Here is an 11,195-nt window from a genome sequence, read left to right as displayed (position 1 = left end):
AATCTGTGAAAACCATTTATACCGAGAAGAGGATATGGAATGTATCAGGTTAGATATACTACAGTTTTTACAATGGAAATTCACCAGACTAATACAACTGCACTTTGAATCTGTGAAAACCATTTATACCGAGAAGAGGATATGGAATGTATCAGGTTAGATATACTACAGTTTTTACAATGGAAATTCACCAGAATAATACAACTGCACTTTGAATCTGTGAAAACCATTTATACCGAGAAGAGGATGTGGAATGTATCACGTTAGATATACTACAGTTTTTACAATGGAAATTCACCAGAATAATACGACTGCACTTATTTTCAGTTTTAATATTTTATTCCTATGTTTCAGTCACCCACCTGCTCTTCAGTTAGAGGTAACCAGTATATACAAGGAGTGGTTTTTGTCTTGCGAAACAAATCATCTAGAAGTTTAGCCGAAGTTTCTTCTTCCTGTTTATGTCGAGAATCTATAAGCAAAAACACAAAATTAAAAATACGGGTTGTAGCTACTGAGCTACATTAATAATTTGATAACCAAGATTAAAGCTGAAGAATTAACATTATAAAAATTACTCCTGTCAATAGAACAGAGTATGTTGAACAAAACAGTTATCTGCCACCTGTTCCAATAATGCTGCTTGTTTTTAGTTTCTTGTCTAGCTATAACAACAAGAAAATAATAAATATTTGAAAAATGCGGAAAGTTATGAAAATGAAATGTGTATTTTAGGTTCAATCTCCTAAATTTGTGAACCTAGAGAAACCTAATATGTTACTGATTTGCTTATTAAAGGCATTGTAAAAATTTAATCTATTTAGTGGAGGTGCCAGGCCTTCATTGCATGATCTTAAGAAGCCAAAAAAATTGGCCTATTCTTTGGCAGACACCATTTGAATGTTGTCTCTTCGACCTCAGTTTATGACTCTACCTTCTCATTACTTCATCCAATTGAATTAGTAGTTTTGTTTCATATACAAGAACACTTTACCTAATCACCATTGCAGATTGAAACAGTGTTAGTGGCTATGGTCACATAGCATAGTCATGAAGCAACAAATACCCACTCCACTGTTTTTAATCACGGAAATTCTTAACAAACAAAATCTAAGAACTTTACAAAAGATCAATTAATTCTAACATTTTATCACAAAAGTGATTTTACATCAAATACAAACACTTCTTTGACTTTTACAGAAGAAACGTGGCGTGCAGCTACTTTATGCCAGTATTAAAATTTTATAATTTAAAATAAACTATTAAAAGGTCACCTACCCTTTTTCTCTTTTTTCTTCTCTGCACTTCGGTCTTTTTCCTTTTCCCTTAATCTTTTCTTCTCTTCATCTCTTTCAGGTGATTCTAAAGGGAGTTTTCCAACATCCCACTCTCTAATTGGAGCTGTTATTCTCTGCCGTACAGATCGATTTTTTTCCTTCTTTTTGTCATTTTCCTCCACATCTTTGGCCTTCTTTCTATCTCCCAACCATTCCTCTCTCTGTTTATGTTCTTTGTTTTTATCTTCAGTAAGGACAGTTTTCTTTATTGGTGGTGTTTCTTCATGCAAATGCTGGTCCAACTGCAAGAGTAAAACAATGTTTAACATTTGTACACCACAGTAATTGAAATTTAATTACAATTTGTATTCATGTTAACTCTATCACTACAGGTTTTCCTATGGTAAAGGGTATGTCAGTCCATTTGTAGACTTACATTTAAAATGTTATTGAACTACTATTTCATGAACTTAAGAAATGTAAGCTATTTAGTCTAAACATTTATGTTTTCATATTATAATTTGTTGTCATTCTAGAATGAAAGAGCATAATTTATATCTATTTCCCAATTTTTATGGTGATTACGAGATCATTCAAATCTACCAAACTTGTACAGAGAGTCGTTAGTGAAAACAACATATAAAATATAAAGTTTTTCTAAAAAAAAAGTTTGATAATTACCTGTAAGTGACATTTAACAATTTTCTGATGCATAAAAGTATTTTTAATCATAAAATCAAAATTACTTTGCATGTTCGTTAGTCAACACTCAAAAAGAAAAACGCAAGAGCAAATCATTACTTATCACTATAACAAGAACAAAATGGTTCCAAGGTTGGAACAAAGCCCATAGTGAGAGAGTTAAAGATCAGCTAAACATCAGAATTTACCAAACTAAAGCTGTGGTGAAAGGAGTCACACTGACACCTGTTGTTAATAACTTGCTTGACTCAAACACAGTATTTTTCAAGTAGAATATAGATAATATATTAACACAGAAGTGTTTACAAACATGTGGAATATTAGAAAATACAAGGAAGGTTTTTGTCAACATTCATTTATAATTCATAGTTAATTTGATTTTTTTTTTGTTTTTAAGCATATAACTGATTTTTTTTTCCCTGAAAAATATTCAATTCTGATAAACAAAAAATTATTGGTACAAACCTCTTCCTTTGTAGCAAAATCAACAATTAATGTTTTAGGATTTGAAATAGGCCACTGCACTCCATGAAGTGCTTTTCTTGTCTCCTCAGCCTGCTCTTCAGTTTCATACTGTAACAAAGCAGATGTTTTAAAATATTTATGAGCTTTAAGTCATATGTTTAGCTTACAATGAACTTTAGAAACTTAAGTTACAAAACAGAAATTAAGACATAACAATTTCACAACATAGGAATTTTCATTGAACACATTTTTCTCTTAAAACATGAACAGTAAATTTGTGTTATTAATGGTTCAAGAGGTAACAAGTTTCAGTAAATATGCAAAATACCATATCCAAATTTCAATATAAAAGTTATTTGTTTGAATATTTTATAAATGCACTTGCAATATTATATGTAGCTCTCATCTCAATGCTCGTGTGCAAAAATTTAAATAAATGAACCCATGTTTTGAGACTCATGGTATTATAACATTATGAAAAACTTCACGATTCTATTTCTGTGGGCTATACATAGTGATGCATATTATTTTGTTTTCTCTTGCAGTTAGCAGGACTCTCTGCTGTAATGATTGCTTATAGTTGCCTTACACATATATATAGTTAACCAAAGTTACTATTACATGCAGTGAAAAACAAACTATATTTATGGAAATCAGTTTTATATTGTTTGGTATGATCTTTTCATGTTAAAATTAGAAAGAAATTGTGAAATACTTTTATTTCCTCTTTAAAAAAATTGAATTAAATTCATGATGCACATGATTCAGGTTTAAGCCCAGTATGTAGCATGTTACAAAGTGAAAATTGAGATAATCATATGCCAAATGCAGTACATCAATCTAGCAAAGTGAACAGGATAAAAGTAAATTAATTTATTACAAACATAAGAGAATGTTTTTTTTTCAGTTATGCAATGTTACCATTCTACCATGATTTATTGTGTATGCTGCAGTAATTACTATGATCAGAGAAATATGAAAGTACTAGATTAAAATATTATAACTTTTCCAACAACAAAATAAAACTATAATATGATTACATATAAAAATGACACCATAAAAAAGGGATCAAAACCTTGATGTATAAAAAATTGTTAAACAAAACAAACAAAAAATTATGCACAACACGATGTGCATTTCAATACACAAAGGAGAGGATTGTTTTCTTCACTTGAATGAAAAATGTTCATGAATATTTTCTCAATGATAAGGAAATTTGGATAAACTTTATATTGAAGTGATTGATGGGTATCTAAGAATTTCTTTTTTCTAGATTAAATTTATAGAACTTTGTCATATAAGCTGTTAAGTGAGCCTCATAAGATAAATAGCTTGTACAAGTTCATTAAAATCAGTTTTTTTCAAAGAAAAAAATGTTATATTTTGGATTAGGGCTTCATGAGTTAACTAAGTTCTTCGTTGTGAACCTGCTGATACTTAGAAAAGGAGTTATTGTATGCTCAAAAATATTAAAAAGGTTCTAATTATGTTACATCACAAAAATTATAACACAATGAAATGTATCAAGTCTCTTCAAAACAATTTGATAGTTTCACTACATATTAAAAATGACATTGTAACCACTCACTGTAACACAGCACTTGGATTTAATTTTATCAATCCAAAATCCTCCATCCACTAAGGTACCAGTTTTAGCCAGAAGATCCTTCAACTGCAGTAAGGTAAAAGGTCTGACTAAGTTACGGATAGAAATAATGTTGGACTTTGGATTCTTTGCTGGGGATGGAGTGTGTTCTTTGTTTTCTTTAATTTCAACTATCTCTACTTCCTCTTCAGGTGCAACATTAACTTCTTCTGCAAAAACAACATATAACAGACTTAGATCTCTTAAATTTAACAAAACGATACATCAACATCAAATATTTTTGACAACATTCAAACAAACTATTAAAGATAGGTAGCTAACATTCACTTAATTTTACTTACAATCTCACATGAGAATTTCAAAATCTAAAATATCCTAAACGAAGGTTTTTTTTTCATGTTTTAGGCAGAGAGATCAATCTTTTGAATTCTGCCTAATGGAATAAGCCTGTGGATGATGTCTGTTATTATAAAACCTATGCACATTTTTGTAATAGACTGATTGTTAGTGGATTGTATGACAACACAACCTAGCAAAAACAGGTGGTTATGATCAGCGCTTTGGGACACTCTTTTGACATCTCATCAAACTCCAGTGGTCCTGAACCATTACTCAAGCAACAATCAGGGAGTGCTAATAAAATTTTGACTGTTTGGCCATTTCAGTAAGTTTTGGTAGTGTCTTTAACCCTTTTCAGCCCACTGTATTTCACTTGAAAAACAACCTTCAAAATCAAACTTTAATTTCTGTTACATTTCCAAATGTCTGAAATATAAACATTGCACTTCTAGATAAAAATAACTTAATACAAAAGGAATTATTTTCATTCTTTGTTTCACAACAAAAATCATCAGAATTTCACAACATAAGAAATCAAATACTGGACACTAGTTAAAAAGTTTAAATTTCATGTAGTTTTGTACATAATTTCACTCTGAAAATGAAAAAAAAAGGGATATCAGTTATACCTCACTGTTTCATAAAGGGTTAATGAATGCAATTGAAGAAAAGAATTTTTTTTTAAATTCTCAGTTACTCCATGTAAACAAATCATAAAAGTTAAGATGCACAAATGTACATTAAGAGTCTTCAGACTACATGTTCAAGAACAGAGCACTAGTGTGCTTATACTATAGCCTGTACATAGTATCTTTGTTGGTTGTGTCTATTATGTTTTGATTTTTTTTTAAGAGTGAACATACATCATAGAAAATATTACTGAAACTGTTGTGGTTACCAGTCACAGTCAATTAGACTATAACTAAAGGCTGTAAAAGTTAAAAATGATTAAATTTGAAATATATGTAGTGTATTATACTTTTTGGTATAAATACGAAACAGCATCTGTTCTTTGCACCAAGAAAACAAAAATAAAATCAGACCCAAATGTAACAACTGCATCATGTTGCTGGAAGTGTTTTAAATAATTCTATACAGTATGTATAACATCTCATATATCAATTTTAAAAATTATTTTGACTTGAATTTTTAAATCGTGCACTAATCTTTCTGGAACTCCATAGGGGACAAATACTATCTACTAATGTTGTGACAACCTTTGTAACATGAGATGTTTAGACCATGCATTCAAATGCACATAGTACAAAAACATTACAGGCCTATCTCGTCATGTAATAAAAGCTGGTAACATTACACAGAGATGCTATCAAATAAGAACTTTCCTGAAGAAAGTTGATACCAGTCAAAATTTAAATCTATCAGTGCTAACTATGCAGAAGTTTTAGCTAAATAAGTTCAATGCTTCTACAATTGAGCTGAAAGTCTCAATTTTACTCCACAGGTTGTTAGGAACAGAAGTTAACAAGACTTTTATCCGTATTAACAGGATTAATGTATCATACATACATATTTTAAATATTTTTCTCACTGACTAGTTTTAAATTTTTTTTTGTTATTCCTGTAGTTTACCATAGGCCATTGAAACTACAAATAAACTATCAATGTAAGTATAAATGATTCAACCTCAGAGAAAAGCCATTTTTACCATGCTACCATGTTTACTGAAATAAATCTTGTAAAACACGTTTATTAACATCTGCAAAAAATGACTAAAAACTGTTTTAAAGCTGTTCTGACTCACCTGGCTCTTTAGAAGGGGCTCTTGGTTCTACTCTAATTTCAGGCCTCTTTAGTTTAATTTCTCTCTTAGGTGGTGGTGGCCCATCTTCAGGACTGTTAGCAGATTCAGAGTTAGGGACAGGATCAGGAGAGGGATTCTCTGGAGTAGGAGGAGTCTCAGGCACATCTTCAGGAAGTAGATTCTGGATAATATGATTGTAATAATTTCAAACTAAAACTAATAAAAATTCAACTCAGTTCTGAGTAAACTACACAATACACTTAACTAATTTTATTACAAAAAACTGAGAATCTACTTAATAACAAAATCCAGAGATCAAATACTTTAAAACCTATATACAACATGCTGAAATATAATGGTTATTTTCCAATCAAAATACGAAGTTAATAATTTGTGTACCAGTTCTTTTCCTTAATACATAACAAATAATCCAGAAATCAATCTCTCTTAATAAAAAGAATATGAATTACCTTTAGTGCATCAGTAGATATACTAAGTGATGCTTTGGGTATGGAGTTCATGCTTGTTGCCCACTTTCTCTTTCTCCGTGGTTGAGAAATTTCAGCAGATTTTACAGTTTCACGATCCTTGTTACCTAGTAATATCAGACAAACTTGATTTAGCATTTAGAAAATAATTGATTTTATTTATAAACAGAAAACAATTTATCGTTTTACAAGCATGAATATCCAGGCAGCCTGTTAGCAGTCTTTGCCAAAATGGATAGAATATTAAAATTGTTATCTCTTTATTTATACATAGATATAAAACTAATAAATATAAATCTTAATGTATTCAAATCGTGCACCATCGAAACTAAACAAAATGATTATCCCTATGTGCATAAGTGGATGTCAAAGAGCACACGCATTGTGCATTGCCATAGGAAACAATTTCAGAGTGGTCAGGCCATTGCCATAGCTGAAAAATGTGTGAAAAGAACACTACCAGTATACAAAGCATGCCATTTCTAGGGGTGTCTCGGGGCATGCCCCAGAAAAGTTTTTAACATTTAATGCTACAAGATTGAATCTTGGGCCATTTTAACTGCAAATACTGCATACACACAAAATATTGAATTAAAAGAAGAAGATTTTAATACATAATCTGTAACTATCCATGCCATCAAAGAGAGGTCACACAACTAGCCTTACCATTTCCTACAGCCCTGACATGCCTCAACCTTTTAAAGAAATATTCAACATTGTATTATGTATTTGATGTTAGAGTTATCAACTATTCATTTCACCCTACATTGCTGATTTAGCAACAGTTCATGGTAAGTACCAGAAACAATAAACAGGAATACTGAAGGAAACTACAGGTATGCATTTTGAAGGCCCTAGATATTACACAAATACAATATATAAACCATATGGTGTACAAAATATTTTTATTCTTCACATGAACATTACACTACACTCTAATTTGTCAGGGTCTGAATCAGACTGATGTCACCAATTCACAAAAGTATCTTGTGTACAAATAGTTTGGTAATGCATTTGATATTTGTGTGTACAACACCAATGTATATTTTACTAAAAGCTTACCACATCTCTTACAGATACTTAACCCTTTGCACATTCTGTTATACCAGATGTAGATCATTCACAATGGCGGGTGAAAAACTCTGATGCATGCAAGTGAAAAAACAATAAAAATAAAAGGTCAGACTAGTGTTTAAACTCCTACAACTGACCTTCCATTGCTTTTTTTGTGGGCATGGCAGTAGCTTCACAAAATCAATTACAAAGTTCAAACTTACATTATTGATTTAAATTTTATTCACATTTATAATCTAAGGCAGACAGTACATACAACCATCATTCAGTGATACAAAATATTGTTATATCAGAACTATCCTACCTTTCCCATATAATTTGATAAACAATATAATCTTGAACAGTAGATTAATTTGGAACATGTGGACTTGAGCACATAGGCCTTACTTTTTCTTGCATGGCAGTTTTCACCAGCAATATGGAAGTTAATTGAACATATGGAATATCCCTAACAGGTGCTATTTATGCAGGTTTCCTCGATGTTTATTTATAACTTTTGCAGCTAATCTGAAACTGGTGTAAGTTTTTATCCTGTAAAACTTGAATGTATTCATGACCAATATTATCCTTTATAGTACTGATATATACATGTGTGTTTACGTGTGCACACGTATTATCTTTCAGTAGGGTAGGGAGGGGAGCCAGTTCTTGTGAATAATGAGCAGGTTAATTTTGTCATACACTCTTTCATACTTTCATTCAGATATTTTTAAAAACAAGTCTCTCCCCCCCCCTTTTTTGGCAAATTTTAGGTTATATTTCTAGACAGTTTATGGCATATAAAAATATAAATACTTAAAAATGCACCATTTATAGAATATACTGGATCTTTTGCTCTTACATGCTCCCATGCTACATATCACCCCTAGAAAAATTCTGAACCTCCCAATGGATGCACTATATTTAAGATAAACATATTTCATAAATAATTAAATATAAAACATAATCACCAATCACCAGCTATATCTTTTACTCAAGCTAATAGCAAAATCTCATATTTGCAGGTATGAACATACTGCTAAAAGCTACTTTGAATAAATCTATTTTTTGCCATTAAATCCTTCAAACATACCACGGACAGATAATCTTCTGGGTGTCAAGTTGATTGGTGGCCTTTTCTTCTCCTCCTGGAATAATAAATATACATGTGTTTGTTTTCAAGGGTGAACATGTCAAAAACCAATAATTGCTACTTCTTACATTTAACAACAACGTAAAAGCTATACAAACCAAAGCCACTAAAACAATTTTCTTCTTATTAGAAAGGCCCGTTTTGAGGACAGCATTTTCTTTCATTACACCATTCACATAACAAAAATGTATAGATATATTTTAGGAGTAGTAAGCATCAATAAATAAGAGTACAGAACAGTTTCAGACAGTTAAAGGTCCAGTTAGAAATATAATGATAAAAATTATATAACTGAATAAAAATGTCACCATAAATACTAACACATCACCAGCAGGCACAATTTGTAATACATACACACACATATATATTTATATATGTGTGTGTGTAAAACAGTTGTGAGCTCTTTTCCTATGTTGGAAATAGAGAAAATACAATATCTTATAGTTAAAGGCAAAAATGCAAACATGCTGCAATATACCTTTGGAAATATTTCAACAATAGTAAATTAATAGCTGTGGTTCAGTTTATTAATTTAATTTTGAAAAGACAAAAAATAAATATTCTGAGAGCTTGAGATTAAGATTTTACAATAGTTCTGGTTCATATGTTAACATGCAAATATGATTATCTTTTAACATATACAGACATATAAAATTAAAAGCCCTAACTTTGTTACTGGTTCTGCAGAAAGCATGAAAACCAGTCTTTATTAAACAGTAACTACACTACTTAAGCATGGGTTTCATCAAGAAAATATAACATTTATTTAGTTTATAAAAAGGATTTAACTCTCTCAACATGTAGTCAGTCAATTTGACCAACCATGTGATCTCTTTATACTCATTTTAAAGTCTTTATAGATTTAATACTTCTAATTTGGCAGTCTTTCAGTTTATGTCATGTCTTTCACATACAAAAAATCATTTTTAGTGAAGTATTTTTAATAAACTTGAATAAAGTTTTGTCTACGAATATATTGAATATTTGTTTTAAATAGTCTGTGTACAAAGTAATTTATGTTAATATTAAAAATACTTTTCTTCATCTCAAAAATCTCAAATTCCCTTTCTGTAATCCCTAAGACCTCCTAAATGCATTTCAAACGTTTTTTTTCAGTAAAACTATATTTAACCTGTTAATTTCTCTACCCTAACTCAAAACAGGATTGGTCAACTTAACTGACCTCGTAACTACCAAAAAGGAAAAAGAAAATAATTAAAATAAATCTAAATTACCTTTTTTTTGTTCCTAGAATTACTTCAAATTGTAATACAAAACTTCATTAGCTTATCCTAAGTAACTAAGCTTGTAACAGTATAGATCAGTCAGGTTATCAAGAAATTAATGTCATGTTTTGGAACACTTTCATTAACCAGCCCCCAAAAAACATACATCACATATAACAGTTAAACAAACTGCCTAAACATCATGTTAGTGTAGCCTATATAATGTGTAAAGTTTAGTATACTCTAATCCCTTATAGTGAGGGCATACGACAAGACACATTCAGCATTTAATGCTATTTGAATACAAGAAGGGAAACAATGCCTCTGTAGCCACAAAGAATATCAAAAAGTTTATGGAAATGTTTTGATTGTTCGTAAGTGTCAACAGTGGTTCAGCAAATTTCATTCTGGTGACTTTAGCCTTAAAAACTGTGATGGCAGGGGCCGACATATTGGAATTGATATTGATGCTCTGAAGATGCTTGTCGAGTTTAACCTAAGTCAAAACACTGAAATTGTATGTCTCTTATGAAACAATATGTAAACATCCAAGTTATATGGTAAAACTCCATAAAGAAGGTGTTTGGGTGCCTCTTGAACTCTCCAGTGATCATCATTTTCAACATGTGAACGTTGCTTTGTCTCTTCTGGTGCGTAATGTGTGAACCATTTTTGGACAGAATTGTCACTGGTAATGAAAAATAAATTCTCTATATGAATATTAAATGCCTAAAACAATGGCTCAGTCCTAGACAAAAACCACTTCCGACCCCAAAACCTGGACTTCATCTGCAGAAAGTGATGCTTTGCATCTGGTGGGACATGAAAACAGTAATTCATTATGAACTTCTCAATCAACAGCAAATTGTAAATGCAAAAATCTCTAAGTCAGCAGCTGGAACGTTTAAATCAAGCCCTTCATCAGAAATGCCCTTCATTCGTCAATTAGAAAGGTGTTCTTCTCCATGACAATGCATGTCCACATGTGGCACGTTTGACAAGTTCTCCCCTACCCATCATATTCTCCAGATATGGCACCACCAGATTACCATCTTTTTCATTCACAGCAACACCATCTTAATGGGAAAACATATGCAAATGTGGAAGTTGTTAAAGAGGACATC

General features: G+C 31.1%; 1 protein-coding gene across 6 annotated transcripts in view; it reads right to left on the bottom strand.

Moving 5' to 3' along the window:
• Positions 1-11,195, bottom strand: part of LOC106460800 (apoptotic chromatin condensation inducer in the nucleus-like) — a 75,150-nt gene that overhangs the window by 7,464 nt on the left and 56,491 nt on the right. For all 6 annotated transcript variants that reach the window (XR_002610842.1, XM_013920539.2, XM_022387591.1 and 3 more), the window contains 7 exons: positions 8,786-8,840; positions 6,622-6,746; positions 6,152-6,332; positions 4,033-4,259; positions 2,445-2,552; positions 1,279-1,579; positions 363-472 (listed from right to left, as the gene is read on the bottom strand). Coding sequence is in view for 5 of the 6 variants with exons in the window: in XM_013920539.2 (XP_013775993.1) it covers positions 363-472; positions 1,279-1,579; positions 2,445-2,552; positions 4,033-4,259; positions 6,152-6,332; positions 6,622-6,746; positions 8,786-8,840 (1,107 nt within the window). In the remaining variant the exon portion in view is untranslated. The remainder of the gene's footprint in view (positions 1-362; positions 473-1,278; positions 1,580-2,444; positions 2,553-4,032; positions 4,260-6,151; positions 6,333-6,621; positions 6,747-8,785; positions 8,841-11,195) is intronic.

This window comes from Limulus polyphemus, unplaced genomic scaffold (assembly GCF_000517525.1).
Source record: "Limulus polyphemus unplaced genomic scaffold, Limulus_polyphemus-2.1.2 Scaffold837, whole genome shotgun sequence".
Lineage (NCBI taxonomy): Eukaryota > Metazoa > Arthropoda > Merostomata > Xiphosura > Limulidae > Limulus > Limulus polyphemus.
Note: the sequence above shows the minus strand (reverse complement) of the source record. Positions and strands in the feature narration are given on the sequence as shown.